Consider the following 20,161-nt stretch of genomic DNA (forward strand, 5'->3'; position numbering starts at 1 on the left):
TACCCAGTAGTGTGATTACCAGATCATATGGTAGTTTTATTTTTAATTTTGGTGGAACATCCATACCGGTTTCCTCAGTGGCTACACCAGTTTCCATTCCCTCCAACAGGGCATGAGTGTTCCTTTCTCCCCACATCCTCGCCAACACTTGTTTCTTGAGTTTTTGATTTTAGCCATTCTAACAGGTATGAAGTGACATTGTGATTTTGATTTGTATTTCTCTGATGATGGATGATGCTGAGAATCTTCTTATGTGACTGGTGGATATCTGTTTGTCTTATTTGGAGAAATGTCTGTTTATGTCTTATTCCCCTTTTGTAGTTGGGTTGTTTGCTTTTTTGGATGTTGTGTTAAGTTCTTCTTATATTTTGGATTCTAACCCTTGATCACATATGTTGTTTGCAAATATCTTCTCCCATTCAGTAGGTTGCCTTTTAGTTTTGTTGATGGTTTCCTTCACTGTGCAGAAGCTTTTTTTTTTTGCAATATAGTCCCAATAGTTGATTTTTGCTTTCATCTCCCTTGCCTTAGGAGACATATGTAGAAAAAAGTTGCTACAACCAATGTTAGAGAAATTACTGACTGTGCGCTCTTCTAGAATTTTTATGATTTCAGGTCTCACATTTAGGTCCTCAATCCATTTTGAGTAAATTTTTTTGTATGATGTAAGAAAGTAGTCCATTAACATGCTGCTGTCCAGTTTTCCCAATTTGTCTATGATTTGTTGAACAGATTGTATGTTCTTGCATCCTTTGTCAAAGATTAATTGACATATAATTGTGGGTTTATTTCTGGATTTTCTATTCTGTTACATTGATCTATGTTTTCTATTTTTGTGCCAGTACCACACTATTTTTATTACTACAGCTTTGTATTGTAACTTGGAGTATGAAATTTTGATCCCTCCAGTTTTGTTTTTCCTTTTCAAGACTGTTTTGGCTATTCAGGATCTTTTGTGGTTCCACAGAAATTTTAGGATTGTTTGTTCCTGTTCTGTGAAAAATACTGTTGGTATTTTGATAGGGACAGCATTAAATGTGTAGACTGCTTTGGGTAGTACAGACATTTTAACAATATTTGTTCTTCCAATCCATGAGCACGGAATGTCTATTTCTTTGTGTTGTCCTTGATTTCTTTCATCATTGTTTTATAATTTTCAGAGTACAGGTCTTTCACCTCTTTGGTTAAGTTTATTCCTAAGTGTCATACTATTTTTGGTGCAATTGTAAATGAGATTATTTTTTTTTAATTTTTTTTAACGTTTATTTATTTTTGAGACACAGAGAGACAGAGCATGAACAAGGGAGGGGCAGAGAGAGAGGGAGACACAGAATCTGAAACGGGCTCCAGGCTCTGAGCTGTCAGCACAGAGCCCGATGCGGGGCTCGAACCCACGGACCATGAGATCATGACCTGAGCTGAAGTCGGAGGCTTAACCGACTGAGCCACCCAGGCGCCCCTGGGATCATTTTCTTAATTTCTCTTTCTGCTGCTTCATTATTAGTGTGTAGAAGTGCATTTTCTATCTTGTGATGTTACTGAATTCATTTATCAGATTGGTGGAATCTTTAATGGTTTTCTATATAGCATATCATGTCATCTGCAAACAGTGAAAGTTTTACCTCTTATCAATTTGGATGCCTTTTCTTTTTCTTGTCTGACTGCTGTGGCTAAGATTTCCAGTACTATATTGAACAAAAATGGTGAGAGTAGACATCCCTGTCTTGTTCCTGACCTTTAGGGAAAACCTCTCAGTTTTTTCCTCATTAAGGATGATGTTAGCTGTGAGTTTTTCATATAAGGTCTTTATTATGGTGAGATATGTTCCCTCTAAACCTTCTTTGTTGAGGATTTTTATCATGAATGTATCTTGTAGTTTGTCAAATGCTTTTTTTTTTTTCATCTATTGAAATGATAATATGGTTCTTATCCTTTTATTTATTTATTTTTAAAGATTATTTGAGAGAGAGAACATGAGTGGAGGGAGGGAGGGAGGGAGGGAGGGAGAGAGAGAAAGAGAAGGAGGGAGAGAGAATCCCAAGCAGGATTCGTGCTGTCAGCACAGAGCCCCATGTGGGGTTTGAACTCACGAACTGTGAGATCATGACCTGAGCCAAAGTCAGACGCTCAACCAACTGAACCACCCAGGTGCCCCAATCCTTTATTGATGTAATGTAACAAGTTGATTGATTTGTGAATACTGAACTACCCTTGGCTCCTGGAAATGAATTCTGATGGATCCTGGTGAACGATTTTTTAACATACATTGTTGGGTTTGGTTTGCTAGTATTTTGTTGAGGATTTTTGCAACTATGCGCATAAGGAATCTTGGCCTGTAGTTCTCTTTTTTGGTGGTGTCGTTGTCTGGTTTGGTATCAAGGTAATGGTGGCCTCATAGAATGATCTGGAAATTTTCCTTCCTTTTTTATTCTTTGGAATAGTTTGAGAGGAATAGGTATTAACTCTTTAAATGTTTGGTAGAATTCTCCTGTGAAGCTATGTGGTCCTGGACTTTTGTTTCACTTTTTTGAATATTGATTTGATTACACTGCTGGTAATCAGTCATTTCAAATTTTCTATTTCTTCCTGACTCAGTGTTGGGAGATTATATGTTTCTAGGAATTAGTCCATTTCTTCTAGGTTGTTCAATTTGTGGGCATACAATTTTTCATAATAATCTCCCATAATCTTTTGTATTTCTGTGGTGTTGGTTATTATTTCTCCTTTCCCATTTCTTTTTTTTTTTTTTAAGTCTGGCTAGAGGGTTATCATCAATATTGTTCATTTTTTCAAAGAACAAGCTGCTGGTTTCACAGACTTGTTCTATTGTGTTGTTGTTATTATTTAGTTTCTATTTCTTTTATTTTTGTTCTAATATTTATTATTATCTTTCTGCTGGCTATGGATTTTGTTCTTTTTAGCTCGTTTAGGTGTAAAGTTAGATTGTTTATTGGAGTTTTTTTTGTTTTTTTTTTTTGTGTTTTTTTTTTGCTTCTTGAGGTAGAATTGTATTGCTGTAAGCTTCCCTCTTAGGACTGGTTTTGCCGCATCCCAAAGGTTTTGGATGATTGTGTTTTCTTTTCTTTTTAAATATAATCTCCATTTTATTTTTTTCCAGAAAACAGTTTTCACAAATTTTTAATATTTATTTATTATCAAGAGACAGAGAGACACAGAGCGTGAGCAGAAGAGGGGTGGACACAGAATCTGAAGCAGGCTCCAGGCTCTGAGCTGTCAGCACAGCGCCCGACATGGGGCTCGAATGCACAAACCACAAGATCATGACCTGAGCCAAAGTCATATGCTTAACTGACTGAGCCACCCAGGTGCCCCTCTAGAAAACAGTTTTTCTTCACTCCTTAAGGACCTGGCCCCTCACATGGGCTTTGGTAGTGGTTGCGAGGTAGCACCTGCAGGTCTAAATCAGGGTGAGGGTGTTCATTCCATCTATGCATCACCAGAGCAATTCCTGACCACCTTGCTGTGTATGGCACAGCTCACACAGTAATGTAGTTTCATGTATAGCTTGGGAAGCACACAGTCATTGAAGATACTCACTTTGGAAACGTCCTCAACAGTGGTGGCCTCTACTATGTGCTGAATAATGAACTTCTTGATGGCCTTGTCCTTGGGAACGCAACAGGCACAGGTGATGCAACAAACAGGCTGCATGCGGCTGTGGCCCCTTTTGGCCTATTATTCCTTCTTTCCTTGGTCATCTTGGAAGTGAGGACCTGAGACAGGATGAACCACTGTGTTTTCATTTTTTCTCTCCAAGTAAATTTTGATTTCTTCTTTGATTTGGTTACCGCATTCATTATTTAGTAGCATGTTATTTAACCACCATGTATTTGTGTTGTTGCCAGACTGCTGTGGTGGATTTCTAGTTTTATAACATGGTGGTCAGAAAAGATACAAGATATAATTTGGATCTTTTTCAATTTGTTGAGATTTGTTTTGTGGCCTAATATGTGATCTATTTTGAGAATTTTCCAAATACACTTGAAAACAAATGTGTATTAAGCTGTTTTAGGATGGAATGTTCTGAATGTATCTGTTAAATCCATCTAGTCCAGTGTGTCATTCAAAGCCACTGTTTTCTTGTTGATTTTCTGTTTGGATGATCTATTCACTGATGTAAGTGAGGTGTTAAACTCCTCTACTATAGTCATATTACTATCGAGTACTTCCTTTAAATTTGTTAATAATTGCTTTATATATTTGGGTATTCTCATGTTGGATGCATAAATATTTACAACACTTACATTTTTTTCTTAATGTAAACTACGTTTTAAGCCCTGGGTAAATCTAGTTAATATAGAGACTTAGGATTTTCTTGTTATAATCAAACACCAGAAAAGCTGACAGAAGAAAAGCATAGGGTTAATATTACTAACTAACTTAGGCAGACTGAGAACCATATACAAAAAACAAGAGCTTGAAAGTCCACTGCAGAACATTTCAGGCATAATTGGCATATGCCCAAAGGAGTTACATGTATTTGTGGTAAATGCATGTTGCCAGATGTTCGTATACATTTAAAGCTATTTCTTTAAGTACTTGGAAGACAATGGTAAGTTTTTCTTTTCCTAAACTGAGATCCTCCAGAAAAGTTATACTCTGGGTTGTAATACATTCTAACAGATACCAAATGTTATCCAAATAAAAATATTGGCCTCTATTTAATAGCTAAACAGTATTTCCTAAATAATAAGCAAAACTAGATGACCTAAATATTATAAAAGATGAGAGAAGATATATATTTTAAGAATATTAAATGTAAACTTTTAAATAAACTATAGCTAACAAAATGTGCATACAAAGGCCTACATTCTCTAAATCCTTAAGTTGTAAATTTTATGCAGTTTTATTGGACAAGAGGAAATTTAAAATTATTACCAAAATTTTACTTTCACCATGAAAATACTGTCCAAATTTCCTTAGGTCCATAAAGACATATTTTATAGACTTAATAGTTCAAAGGTCAAAAGAGAAAAAGCCTCCAACTATTTTGTTAGGACATTCACAAAGGCCAACTTCATTGTTACAAATAGTCTTTATATTAACAATCCTAGAGAAAACAACACAGTACAATAATACCATAATTTTAAAAAATCTAAGTATTAACAGACATTTATTTCTTTTTTTTTTTTTTAACATTTATTTATTTTTGAGACAGAGAGAGACAGAGCATGAACGGGGGAGGGTCAGAGAGAGAGGGAGACACAGAATCGGAAACAGGCTCCAGGCTCTGAGCAGTCAGCACAGAGCCTGACGCGGGGCTCGAACTCACGGATCGTGAGATGGTGACCTGAGCCGAAGTCGGACGCTTAACCGACTGAGCCACCCAGGCGCCCCAACAGACATTTATTTCAAATATGTATACTACCTGTTATTTGAGGGTCAGAAATTGGTTATTTTGAACTTTTAGAAACGTGATAATTTGTGTAATTCACTTATAAATACAATGTAATAAATCATCAATATACAAATAGATTGGTTTATCCCCATGGCTAGAAAACAAATGAAAAAAAAAAAAAGAAAAAACCTAAGTAGTTACATTATGATTTATTTTCGAGGAGAAACTTGAAATAATCTCAAAACAAATATTTTCAATTAGAAAGTATTAAAATTATAAATTAATGTAATAAAGAAAATAAAACTGGTAAATACTCATTTTGAGTGACATATAAAACTTGCATATCAACCAAGAATTTGGAAAGCAAAATCTACCATTGCTGCAGACAATAAAAGCTCATAAACTTCAAATTAATCATTGAAAAGTTGTGAAATGTATTTTTGAACCCCAAAATAGTGAGTTTTAAGTATATTTAAAGTATATATAAAGTAGATATATTACATAAATCTTTCAAAGTACACCTATTTACATTTACTTTAAAAATACACCAAAAAGGAATTTATTTATTTATTTAAAAAAAATTTTTTTTTTTAATGTTTATTTATTTTTGAGACAGAGAGAGACAGAGCATGAACGGGGGAGGGGCAGAGAAAGAGGGAGACACAGAATCTGAAACAGGCTCCAGGCTCTGAGCTGTCAGCACAGAGCCCGACGCGGGGCTCGAACTCACGGACCGTGAGATCATGACCTGAGCCGAAGTCAGACGCTCAACCGACTGAGCCACCCAGGCGCCCCCCAAAAAGGAATTTAAAGCATTAAGTATACTGCTGGGTTTTAGATAAATAATACAGATTTTAAAATGTAAAGTAAAATTCTCCACTCTACTCTCTTAGTTCTAAATTATGGCTAATAGGTTATACATCATTCTAAACATTAGCATTTACTAATTACATGTGAGAAGGCTTTTTTTCCCCCTTAAAGATTAAAAAGTTGTTCTTACCCAATATCAGTTTTATTCTGAATAACATTGATATCCTCTGGACTTAGCTCTGGGATCCATTTCTCCATTTCTTCTGTCCAAGGGTATCTCAGAGATGAAGGGACCACTATTAAAAGCGGCCATTCCTCCTTATAGAAGTAAGCAATTGCAATTGCCTGGATTGTCTTTCCTAGACCCATCTACATTAAAAATAAATAAAAAATACATAAACACATAAGTACATAAATAAATGCTGACATATTTTAAATGAAAATACTTATCAAATATTTACTTAAGAGTCATCAAAATAATTTTCTGGTGTAAAATCAATTGGATTACATGGTTAAAAGCTCATGATTATGATGACCTTTAAAATTCATTAAGCAAACTATTATTTTCCAGTCATTTGTGACTGGACTTACAGGCAAAATAACCTGTAATTTAAAATATTAGTTATACTTAATTCATATAACTTAATTTTAGAAATATTTATGTGAGCATTTATAAGTTCTCTTGGCACAAGAGTAAATGCCTTACTATACATCACAATACCATGCTATTTTAAAGCTAGAAGAAGGCATAAAATATGCACATTTTACAAAAAAAGTAAGAACAGAGAGGTTAAATTATCTATCTGTTCAACTTAACAGGTAGTTAACTGGATGCAAAATAGTATGAGAACCCAGGTCTCCGGTGTCTTTGCACTTGTGTTTTCACACTTACATTATAATGTCCCGTTTTTAAGCAGTAGTCATTTAAAAAGAAGTTACTAAATGAATGTTTTTAGTGGTTTTGTTCATAATACCCAGAATATGAAGACAACCCAAATGTACTTAAATGGGTGCATGGATGAAAATCATGGTATATCCATGTAATAGAATACCATTTATCAACAAAAAAGGAGCAAACTATTGCTATACACAACAACATGAGTGAAACCCAAACACATTTTGCTAAATGAAAGAAGCCAAGCCCAAAAGCCACAAACCGTGTGATTCCATGTTTAGGTCATCCAGAGAAACACAAAACAATAGAGACAGAAAACACATCAGAGTCTAGGGATGGAAGGAGGAGGGCAGCATGAAGGAATCTTGGGGGATGATGTTCTGTGTTTTTTTTTAATTTTTTTTTTTTAATCTTTATTTTTGAGAGAGAGACAGAGCAGGGGAGGAACAAAGAGAGAGGGAGACGCAGAATCCAAAGCAGGCTCCAGGCTCTGAGCTGTCAGCACAGAGCCCGATGCGGGGCTCGAACCCATGAACCGTGAGATCAAGACCTCAGCCGAAGTCGGACGCTTAACCCACTGAGCCACCCAGGCGCCCCAATGTTCTGTACTGGTTGTGGGAGCACTTATATGTCTGTATGCACTTGTCAACTTAAAGAATTATACGTGTAAAAAGGATGAATTTACCTAACAGTGTGAATTATACCACAACAACACTGCCTTTTTAGAAAAAGTAGTTATTATTGTGAACCATAAGAGAAGGACAAAAAGGCCTAAGTCCTTCTGACGTGACTATTCAAAGAGAAAAAAGACACAAATACCTAAAACAGTTAACTTATACTACTAAGTTTTAAATGCTGAGCAAAATTAAAGAGGAAAAGATAAAAAGGAAGTTTGGACTTTTATCAAGTCTCCACTAAGAAAATCTTGTTTTGTTTATGTATTTTTCGCTTAACTACTGCTATTAACAACAACAAAAAAGAAATCCTAGAATATTCAAGCAAGTTTATATTTATATCAATCACACTCGAAAAGAAAACTAGTGTGAATTACTTAGGAAAATGTTCTTGTGACTGGAATAAAGACTGTCAAAGGGAGGGGCGCCTGGGTGGCGCAGTCGGTTAAGCGTCCGACTTCAGCCAGGTCACGATCTCGCGGTCCGTGAGTTCGAGCCCCGCATCAGGCTCTGGGCTGATGGCTCAGAGCCTAGAGCCTGTTTCCGATTCTGTGTCTCCCTCTCTCTCTGCCCCTCCCCCGTTCATGCTCTCTCTCTGTCCCAAAAATAAATAAACGTTGAAAAAAAAAAAAATTAAAAAAAAAAAAAAAAAGACTGTCAAAGGGAGACAAGGTAAATGAAACATAGGAAGTGACTTTGTTTCTGTCCTGGTGTTCAGATATTTGAACGTAAAAGCAAATTAATGAAAAATAAATATCAAGATTGTTCAATTCTGTGGGACAAGCAAAACCCAGGTAGAGAAAAATTAGGAAAGAAGGTTAATGAAAAGATTTTAGTGCAAGAGCAATAATATTAGCTAACATTTCAAAGTTCTGAGGCAAATAACATTCAAGAATAGATCCAAAGCTAAGTCTAAAAGCTTTTAATGTACACAAATAACCTAAGTGTCCATCAGTGGTTGAACTGAAAAGTTGTGGTATTTATATACAATGGAATATTATTCAGTCTTGAGAAAGAAGAAAACTCTGCCATTTGACACAACCTGGGTGGAATGCAAGGACATTATGCTAACTGAAATAATCCAGACAGAGAACGATAAATAAAGCATGGTAACACTTATACATAGAATCTTTGGGGGGAAAAAAAAGAAAAGAAAAAAAAAAGAAAGCACCAAACTCATAGTAACAGAGTAAAAAAAGTGGTTGCGAGGGCTAAGGGACAGGGAAGATAGGGAGAGGCTGGCAAAAGGGTACAAACTTTCAGCTAGAAGATGAATAAGTTCTGAGAACCTGAGGTAAAGCACTGTGACAACGGTTGATAATACAGTGTTTGTGACTGAGGGTTGGTGGGACGGTGGAACTCAGATGTTGTCACAAAACAAAACAAAACAAAACAAAACAAAACACCAGAAAAGTGTAGATATGTAAGATGCTGATGTGTTAAATATATGCGGGGGAATCCTTTTACAATGTATACATCTGTCAGGTTACCATAATGTAATTTACATGTCTTGAAACTTGTTTTTCTGTTATACTTCAATAAATCTAAAATTTTTAAAGAATACTGGATATATAAGCTTTTAATATTGAAACAAAATCCAGTTGCAGATAAAAATTCTTTCTTATCTACTGTTTGAAGAATAAAATTCATGTTAAGGTAGGCAGGGTTTGGTAACAGGTTAAAATAACGTAGGAATGTAGACACACTCACAAAGATATATATTACAAAATTAGGGGTGACGGGGTGACTGGGTGGCTCAGTTCGTTAAGCGTTTGACTTCAGCTCAGGTCATGATCTTGTGGTTGGTGAGTTCAAGCCCTGCATAGGGCTCTGTGCTGCTAGCTCAGAGCCTGCAGCCTGCTTTGGATTCTGTGTCTTCCTTTCTCTCTACCCCTCCCCTGCTTGTTCTGTCTCTCAAAAAATGAATAAACATCAAGAAAAAAATTTTTTAACAAAATTAAAGCATTTTACAAGCTAATATTCTATATCTCTTTCTAAGGAATAGCATACAATCCCAACCTTTAGGCCTACATAGACAAATTTAAGATTTATCCGACGGTAGCAGACCTAATCCTAAGAGAAATAAATAACTTTTATATTACTTAGTTTTATAAACCCAAACCAAAGAGCAATTATGCACCAACATCTGGTATAATGACTGGTATGTTTTCTTGTTCTCAAAGGCCCTCCAATACTCATAGCTGAACCAACTTAAACATCCCTGGATTCTGAGATCAGTATGGCTTCAAGGCTGCAGTAATTTACAAATTACTGATGTTTCCTGGCTTGGGGTCATTGGTATTGCTGCTTATACCTAACGATGACAAAGGCATACATTTCCAGGAAATGAGCCATGGCCAATTCTGTGTGTATGGACCATACCACTAGGTAACTCTATGCTACAGCTATGGTTACCTGGTTTTGCTTTCTACAGTGGGTTCACGGACCATTTTCTTAATTTAAACTTCTTTGGAAGTAAGGCTCTGTTTGCTACAGTAACTTTCTGGGAAGTAGGATTCTTTGGGACTCCAGATTTTATACTGGATCTTTACCTTCTACTTGCTGATTAATTTCCTTGGTGCCTTTCTACGTGGACCTTTTCACACTTCATGTAGTGTGACTTTGCCTATGTTAGCCTTCAAGGCACCTATTAATGAGTCACTTAACTAAATTTCCTAATATTGTCTGCTACTAACATAGGGACATAGATCTTCAATAGGGATATGTGGGGAAAAAATTGAAACAATAGATAGAAAAAAACACAGTTGGGGAGAGAGAAGTTATGAACTGAGAAAGGGGAAGAGAGAGGAAACTAGCATAAATACAGGAAAGGGTAAGAATACTTCTGATGTATGGAAAAGCTAATCTAATTAGAAGTATGAATTTTTTTTAATCTCCTGGTTCCCTAATCTTGCTTTCTTGTATATTTGCTATTATATTACACCAACTGAATAAATTCTTAATTCCAGATATGTCATTTTTCAGCTCTAAAGTGGTCAGCAGACTCTTTTAAAATTTAGTATTTTTAGATTCTTTTTAATAGATTAAATTCTCCATTGAAAATTGTCATCTTTTCATTTCTGTTGTCCACCACTTCCTTGATTTTCTTGAATAAAATAGTCAATGCTATTTTAAAATCTCCTTCTGATAACATCAACATATGATCACCTGTGGATTGTATTCCTAATTTTTTTTTGGTACTGTTTTCTCAGCACTCCTTTTATTTTTTGTTGGATTCCAGAAATTAATTGTGAAGAAGCTATAGAAGCTTTAGATGATAACTTCACACAGGTGGAAATTAGGTTAAGTTTTCTTTAGCCAAGGCACATTGAGTACCAGCAGATACCTCATTCCCTTTAAGTCTTGGTTTTAGGTTTTGTAAGAACAAGTTTATTTCGGTTTTGTTCTTATTACTAGGGTATGGTCTTTACTACTAGGGGGTGTACTTCTGGAGGTCACCATAAGCCCAGGCAGTGTATTTACCAAGATTCTTCCACCTTGACAAGGCACAACTCTGATCTGTCTCCTGAGTACCACAATAATGCTGAAATTTCTGCCTTATTCTTTCTCCTCCAACTACAAATTTCTGCTGGGTATTCTGGAGTGGCATCCTGTGGAAGTACACTTTAGGGGATGGCTAGTGTGTGAGGGTAGCATGTATGCAGATTTCTCGGGTCTTTCTCTCAAGTTACCTCCTCTCTGGGATTTTTCTCTTCATGTCCCAATGGTTCAATGCATACTGAGACCTAGAAAGAGCTAGACCGAGTAGTCTCTGATAGAAAACAGGTGTAAGCAGCCTGTTTCAACTATGTGGCATCTGGCTTTAAGAAGAGAAAGAACTGAACATACCTCTAGTGATAGATCTAGGCAGCTGAAGAATAGAAAACCAGTTTGGGGAGCTATGAGTGTACTATTTCATCAAGTTTAGGAAATTCTAAATATTTTCTTACTGTTCCCAGCTATCTTATCACATGATTTCTTAATAAAGAATTATGACTGCCTTTTAAGAACTATTAAATTTTAAGAAAGTATCAATTAAGAAATAAGGAGCCATTTTAAAAAGAAAGGCTCCCAAACCAACGAGTCTTAAGTATAAGAAATGATGGGGCACATGGGTGTCTCAGTCAGTTAAGCATCCCACTCTTGATTTCACTCAGGTCATGATCTCATAGTTCGTGGAATCGAGCCCTGCATCAGACTCTGCACTGACAACATGGAACATGCTTGGGATTCTCTATCCCTCCCCATTCATGATCTCTCTCTCTCTCTCTCTCTCTCTCAAAATAAACAAATAAACATTAAAAAAAAAAATGGAAGGATTAATTTAGCTAAGGAGATAATGTGCTGAATACAAAAATAAACAATGGGAGCAAAGTAAGGTGTATAATAAAGAGTCTGATTCCATTTTTAATGTTTGAATGCTGGCATCATCATTCTTAATATCCAAAACAAATTTTGAATAGAAGAGTCCATCCTGCCTCCTTAGGGTGACCACAAGAACAGGAAAGCGATTTCTCAATACATATTAATAAACTGACATTTTAATTTACAGGAAAAATTTTCCTTGAGCTTTATTGCCTTGAGTAAAATATCTTAGGTTCTGATCAACTTGGAATCACTGAAAAGAATGTATTTCTGAATCTGCATAGTTAGAGATGGCATACCTATGCCATTAGATGATTTACCTAAAAAATGAGGCTCTAAATAGTTTTTATCTGGTTACTTTTCTAGGTTAAAATCTCAAATCTTCTACTGAGCATCTCTTTACTTTAAAGAGAGTGTAGTTGGGGTGCCTGGATGGCTCAGTTGGTTGAGCGTCCGACTTCATCTCAGGTCATGATCTCACAGTTTGTGAGTTCAAGCCCTGCGTTGGGTTCTGTGCTGACAGCTTGGAGCCAGGAGTCTTCTTTGGATTCTGTGTTTCTCTCCCTCTCTGTCCCTCTTCTGCTCACATTCTTTCTTTCTCTCAAAATAAATAAACATAAAAACAAATAAAGATCATATAGTTAAATAACTAAAGGTGATTTCTGGAAATTGGGATATTTATCAACATGGATGAAATTAGATAGTTGCTAATGTTATTCCATAGGTTTTTGCTATTGGTTGTTCCTCTTATAGACACAATCCAGTAGAAAATAAAATTTGATGGCACGTCCTCAAATAAAACACAATTCAAACTAAAAAGTATAAGTATATTACCATAATCTCATGCTCCCATTAAGAAAAGAGTGGATCTCATAGTCTAGGAAAACAGCTCTAGATAAAATTTGTACATAGGAAAATAATTGTTGGAACAATTTTTTGCTATATATATATATATATATAAATTTTTTTAATGTACTTACATTTCAAGCATTTTCCAAAGAATGTATAGTAGTGTAACATTCCATTATAAAACCAATAACACACTCAAAGAATTTGGATATACAGAAGTAACTATACTCAGTAAGTGGTTCAAACCCTTTGGCTCTCACTACAAAAGAATCTGTTAGGGTGAATGGTCCAATGTTTCAAGAAAATTAAGTCTAAATCATCTATTAAGAATCAAAGCCATAACTCAATAATGGTATAACTGTCTAGGTACTACCTAAGAAGAATTAAATTGAATATTTTAACTTCAAAAGTACATTTTATCATTGTATTCAAAATAATAAAACAATATTTTATTTAGGAGAATAATTCTAGATTTTCTAAATGTAATATGCCACAAAATTATTAAGAGCAATTAAATAATTATGATCCTGTCACAAAGAATTTCATTTTCAATTTTTTGTGATTGCATTTATATAGCAATTGCATACAGAGGATGTCTCTTGATTGAGAATTTGTGTGACTAAAAGTTTTCAGTTAAAAAAAATTTTTTTTGGAAGTTTCCAGTTTTAAAGTTAAAAGCAGTTTGTATATTTAGAGTAAGGATGTAGGTTTATCTTTAGAGTAGGTAACCAATTTGTTCTAGAACAGACTCCTTTAAAGAACACTTTTAGATACATAGACTTTAAATCTTAATGAGAAACTAAATTCAGTAAAGAAACCCACATATACAAATGTCAGACTGAAATCCTATGTTCAATTATTTATTTCTTTTAAAGAGATGTGTGTTTTAGCAGAACTATTTCCTTATCCTTGTAGATTAAGTTATACAGGCATACCTCATTGTATTGCTCTTCATTTATGTGGTTTGCTAAGTGTTTTTTTTTTTTTAATTAAAGGTTTGTGGAAACTCTGTAACAAGCAAGTCTATTGATGCCATTTTTCTAATAGCATTTGCTCACTTTATGTCTCTGTGCCACATTTTGATAATTCCTGCAATATTTCAAACTTTTTCATTATAATTATATTTGATTATGGTGATCAATGATGAGGCATCTTTTGATGTTACTATCATTAACTGTGTTGGGGTACCACAAACCATGCCCATAGAAGATGTAAAACTTAATTGACAAATATTGTGTGTTCTGACTATTCCACCAACCAGCTGTCCACCCATCCTTCTCTCTCTCCCTCCTTGGGCCTCTCTATTCCCTGAGTCACAACAATATTGAAATTACGCCAGTTAACAATCCTACCATGGCCTCTAATGGTTCCTGTGAAAGGAAGAGTCTCACATCTCTCACTTCAAATCAAAAGCTAGCTAAAAATGATTAAGCTTAGTGAGGAAGGAAGGTTGAAGGCCGAGAAAGGTCGAAAGCTGGGCCTCTTGCACAAAACAGTTAGCCAAGTTGTGAATGCAAAGGAAACGTTCTTGAAAGAAATTAGAAGTGCTACTCCAGGAAACACATGAATGATAAAGAAAGCAAAACAGCCTTATTACTGATATGGAGACAGTTTTAGTCATCTGGTTATGAGATCTGCTTCAGATTCTATGTCTCCCTCTCTCTCTCTGCCCCTTTGCAGTTCATGCTCTTTCTCAAAAATAAACAAACATTTAAAAAATTAAAAAAAAAAAAAAAAGCTTCAAAGGATAAGCTCTGGTAGGGGCTAACCCAATTGTTGACTTGAAGTTGAAGTCAATGCTCACTTATATTCCAAAAATCCTAGGGGCTTTAAGAATTATACTCAATCTACTCTGCCTATATTCTACAAATGGAACAACAAAGGCTGGATGACAGCACATCTGATCACCACATGGTTTAGACTGTTTTAAGTCCACTGCTGAGACCTACTGCTTGGAGAAAAAGATGCCTCTCAAACTATTACTGCTAATTGACAATGAACCTGGTCCCTCAAGAGCTCTGGTGGAAAGAAATGTAAAATGAGATGTAAGGCATGTTGTTTTCTTGCCTAATATAATATGTTGTTTTCTTGCCTAATATAACATCCATTCTGCAGCCCTTGGATCATGGAGTAATTCTGACGTTCAAATCTTATTATTTAAGAAATACATTTCATGAGGTTACAGCTGTCATGATGACTCCTTTGATGAATCTGAGCAGTCAACTGAAAACATTCTGGAGAGGATTCACCATTCTAGATGCCATTAAGAACATTCATTGTGATTCCTGGTAAGTGGTAAAAGTATCAACATGAACAGGAGTTTGGAAAAAGTTGATACAACCCTCCTTGATGACTTTGAAAGATTCAAGATGTTACTGGAGGCAGTAACTGCAGATGTGGTGAAAATAGCAAGAGAACTAGAATTAGAAGTACAGTCTGAAGACGTGATGAATTGCTATAATCTCATAACACTTTAACAGATGAGGACTTTCTTCTTATGGATATGGAAAGAAAGTGGTTTTTTGAGATGGAATCTACTTCTAGTGAAGATGCTGTGAAGGTTGTTGAAATGAGAGAAAGAGAAAGGCAGAGAAAGAAAGACAGAGACAGAGAGAGACTGTGTGTGTTGCGGGGGGCGGGGGGCAGAGAGACAGCGGGAGATGGAGAATCCCAAGCAGGCTCCGAAATGTCAGCACAGACACAGAGCTTGATTCCATAACTGCAAGAACATGACCCAAGTCAAAATCAAGAGTCGGATGCCTAAATGACCAAGCCACTCAGGTGCCTCTGAGGTGATTATTTTTGACAATCAGCAGACACAGAAAAGGTTGTGAAAATGGAGTACAAGTTATAATTCTTTTGGGAAAATTTACATGTATAAAGGAAATTTCTTTGTGTGTCTCCGCTCTGTACCTACAAGGGAGGGATGACTGAAAAACACAACTTGTATGAATAGAGAAGACAATGACCTAAATTTGCATTAACCACCTATTCTTGTTTACAATGCTTTTCCTGATAACTTCCTATTACTGTTCCAACCTCTCTTTCTTTCTTTCTTTTGTTTAGCTGAAGATAGTATTTAAGATGGTGGATTAGGCCATTTCAAGGAGTTTAATCATTTTTCTTGGGTATCTCCACTCTGTACATGAAGTATTCATTTTAATAAGCTTCTATTTATATTTCTCTTCTCTTTTATACAGAATGTCTCAGCCAAGAACTCAGAAGTATAGAGAGAAAATTTTATCTCCTCCCTTACATTCATAATTAGGTTTAAAGAGTCATAAGGCATGGTAAAAAATGAGATACTTAACTGTAATGTGAAATGATATGTATTATTCATTCAAACAGTACCACTCCTAAGGTAAAATAAATATCAGGATAGAATAACATAGATTAGGAGTTGCTTTTCCATATATTTTTCATATCTTTTTAAAAATCTGTTTTGTAAAGTTAAAATCAGATGAACAAGCTGTAGTAAGATTCTATTCTCCATATGTATTATGGGATTAGTGCCTAGAGGATTTCTTGAAAATGAACACCCAACACAAAAAGAACATAATTATACATGCTGAGTAAATAAAGAAAGAAAAGGAAAGAAAAAAAGTAGTCCAAACTTTGGTTTTGACCTCGGTTCTTAAAATCTAACATACTTATGAGTGTTTGCTAGATGAAAATTCAGGCTTCCAGGCACCAACTTGACAAATTGTAATTTAAAGAAACTGGGCTTTCAAAAGAACGTCTACACATTTTTCTTTCTTTCTTTCTTTCTTTCTTTCTTTCTTTCTTTCTTTCTTTCTTTTCTCTCTGGAGCAAGAAAGAGAGGGGGAGAGCATGAGTAGGGGAGAGGGGCAGAGAGACAGCAAGAGAGAATCTTAAGCAGAGTCCCACACAGGGCTCTATTCCACAACCCTTGGGATCATGACCTGAGCTGAAATCAAGAGTCAGATGCTCAACAGACTAAGCCACCGAGGTGCCCTATTTTTTTAAAATATTTATGTATTTTTTTTGAAACTAGACTTTTAAAATAATGGCTCCTAAAGTGATTCTCAGGTGGATGTCTCTCAGGCTGCATTTTGGGAATAACTACTTTAAAGACTACATTTTATGGGGAAAAAATCTTAAGAGTATTTTGCCCCAAATTTGGACATTTATTATCAAGATTTTTTTTTAACAGTGAAACCAGAATTGATACTTTCAGCGTTTTGTTTTTGAACTATTAAATTCTATGTAACTTTGTTACTTAAATGATCTTCAATTAAAATTCCAAGGCAGTACCATAAACAGTGCTTCCTACTATTAGAAAGACAACAATAAGCCCAAAATGATGTCACTTAGAATAAGACACCAAGCCAGTGAAACAAAGCTTAATACCTAATCTAATAGCAGTTTCAATTCCCCCCATAAGTCTTAACAGGTCAGGAAGGAATCTTCTGATGGACACACTGATGAGTCTCCACAAAGGCACTCTCCATTCCCCAAAGGAAGATGAGGTAGTCTGCAAGATAAAATCCACAGTTCTTCCCCCTAAGGAAAAGAGACTCTACTTGGAACAATCTATTCTTTTCTTTTGTTTATAATTTTTGAGCACCCACCTTTTCTATAAAAACTTTCCATTTTATACAACTCTTGGCGTTCCCCTCTACTTGCTAAATGGCATATTGTCCGATTCATGAATTGTTAAATAAAGCCAATTAGATCTTCAAGTTAACTCTGTTGAATTATGTTTTTCTAACACTACTTTGCTATATAGTATATAGAATAACTTCAACAAAAACAGAATTTTGCTTCTAACTTCACAATCTGTTTAGATGAACTAACAATTTAATATAAAAAGACATTTCAGAAATTTAATAAAGATTCTAAAAGGGAATCTAATTTGTACAATGCTTTATCTGTTATTTCATACTGTCAATTAAAGAGCTTGATTAAAGGGGCTATGATAAAAAATTAAGTAAATCCCTTCTTTTTATTTTTTATTTTTTAAGTAGGGATCATGCTCAGTGTGGAGCCCAATGCAGGGCTTGAACTCACAATCCTGAGACCAAGAACTGAACTGAGATTAAGAGTTGGATGCCTACCTGATTGAGCCACTCTGGTGGATCAAGTATTTAAAAATTGGAAGAATAAATAACTCACATCACTAAAATATCTAGTTATGATACAAAGAAACAAAACATAATGGAAGCAAAATGTGTGGAAAAATACAAAATTACCCATGTTGTATAGTAGCGTTGTAAATACGCTGTTCACAAACGTAAATAAAAGAGTCTCTCAAAAGCAAATGAAAACAAGGACTAAGAAACAAAGGGCGGGAGCTTGGGACAATAGTGGAGTAGGAGGATCCTAAGATCACCTCTTCCCATGTTTACAACTAGATTATCATCCACTTTCAAGTCAATAAATCCAAGAGTAATTCAAAGACTGGCAGAACAAACTCCACACCTAAATATGGAGAAGAAGCTACATCTGAAAGGTTTGGAAGGTCGCAACGGCGGAGGGAGGCTGCCCACAGGAGGGAAGGAATTATGTGTGGAGAGAGGGCAGAAAAAAGATCCCTCTCACTAGGGAGCTCACACGGGGAAGACTAATCCCCATAACATTTGGCTTCAAAAACTAGAGGGGTTGAAATCCATGACTCTGTAAAACCAATGTGACTTGGAGCCTGGTACTAAAAAAGTTACCTGACTCACTATTGGACAAGTTGGGAGGGTGACATATCTGTCACCTGGTCAGTGCCCTTAAAGAGACAACAGCCTACACTGAGAGACAACATAAAAACAGTTTACACAACACGAGGGAGCCAAAGGGAGATAGACCTGTTCATAGTGACCTCAGAGCATGTGGGAGACTTCTCTGAAAACAAGGGAGCTGGCAGGAGCTATTTTTCATCTCCCACCACCCCCCCAGCATAAACACAGAGCCACCTGCAAAAAGTGGCGTTGCACAGACCCTTGCTACCTAACCTGATATCATATCCTGAACTCATATCCATGAGTTCTCCATGAGGATTCACCTGCCTCAAACTTGCTAGCCTCAGCCCTGGGATGAGGGAAATTTTTGTTAATGTCATGTATTTGACCCACTCACCCATCAGGTGCACAGCACCTCCCTTGCTCCACACTCATCTGCTGCACTGTGTGCCCCAGCCACCATAACACAGGACCCAGCCATGCCCAAATTCATACCTTGGCCATCCTGGTGCACATTCCCCAGCATCCCCATTGTTTAGGGGATTCAGCACAGGACTATTGACCCAATGCAATTTTGCTAACACTGCCACTCCACTATCAAGTTATCAGGTGGGCACACCCCCATAAGCTGAGTCCCACTAACACCACAGAGACCAAACACAGCTCCAAACAGGCAGAGAGTCAGTGCAGTTATCTGCACTGCAAGGAAAAATAACTCAGACACAGTAATAGGGTGTAAGCAACACAGATAGGATACTCTTCTGACCTGCCATGTTACGCTGAACAGGGAACACTGCATTGAAGGACAATCCAGGAGCTTTTCTTCATAAAGTCACTAGTCTCAAGAGCAGAAGACGCAGAAACAGACACAGATAGACAGACAAAACAAGGAGACAGAGACGTTTATCCCAAATGAAAGAACAGGAAAAGGCCACAGCTAGAGATCTAAGCAAAACAGATATAAATAACATGGCTGATAGAGAATTTAAAGCAATGGTCGTAAGGATACCCATTGGACTTGAGAAAAGAGTGGAAGACATGAGTCAGACTTGTAACACAGATAAGAAATAATATAGCAGAGATAAAGGACACAATAAACTAAATGAGAAACATACCTGATGGAATGAACAGCAGCATGGAAGAAGCAGAGAAATGAATTAGCAACCTAGAAGACAGAGTAATGGAAAGTAACCAAGTTGAGGGGCATTGTGTGGTTCAGTTGGGTAAACACCTGACTCTTGATTTTGGCTCAGGTCATGATCTCACTGTTCATGGGATCCAGCACTGTGTCGGGCTCTGTGATGACAGTGTGGAGCCTGCTTAGGATTTTCTCCCTCTCTTTGCCCTGACCCTGCTTGAACTCATTCCCTTTCTCAAAAATAAATTAAAAAACTTAAAAAAAAAAAAAAGTAAGCAAGCTGAACAAAACAGAGAAAAGAATTATGCAAAACAAGAATAAACGTAGAGAACTCAGTGAGTCGATCAAATGTTATAACATTTGTATTCTAGGAGAGCTACA

The 20,161-nt window shown here is 36.2% G+C and overlaps 1 protein-coding gene and 1 pseudogene across 5 annotated transcripts in view; both read right to left on the bottom strand.

Annotated features, from left to right (window-relative positions):
* ZRANB3 (zinc finger RANBP2-type containing 3) overlaps positions 1–20,161 on the bottom strand; it is a 304,410-nt gene that overhangs the window by 118,957 nt on the left and 165,292 nt on the right. For all 5 annotated transcript variants that reach the window (XM_045479592.1, XM_045479595.1, XM_045479591.1 and 2 more), the window contains one exon: positions 6,360–6,538. In XM_045479592.1, coding sequence (XP_045335548.1) covers positions 6,360–6,538 — 179 coding nt within the window. The remainder of the gene's footprint in view (positions 1–6,359; positions 6,539–20,161) is intronic.
* On the bottom strand, positions 3,297–3,719 carry LOC123598854 (annotated as a pseudogene).

Source organism: Leopardus geoffroyi, chromosome C1 (genome assembly GCF_018350155.1).
Source record: "Leopardus geoffroyi isolate Oge1 chromosome C1, O.geoffroyi_Oge1_pat1.0, whole genome shotgun sequence".
NCBI lineage: Eukaryota > Metazoa > Chordata > Mammalia > Carnivora > Felidae > Leopardus > Leopardus geoffroyi.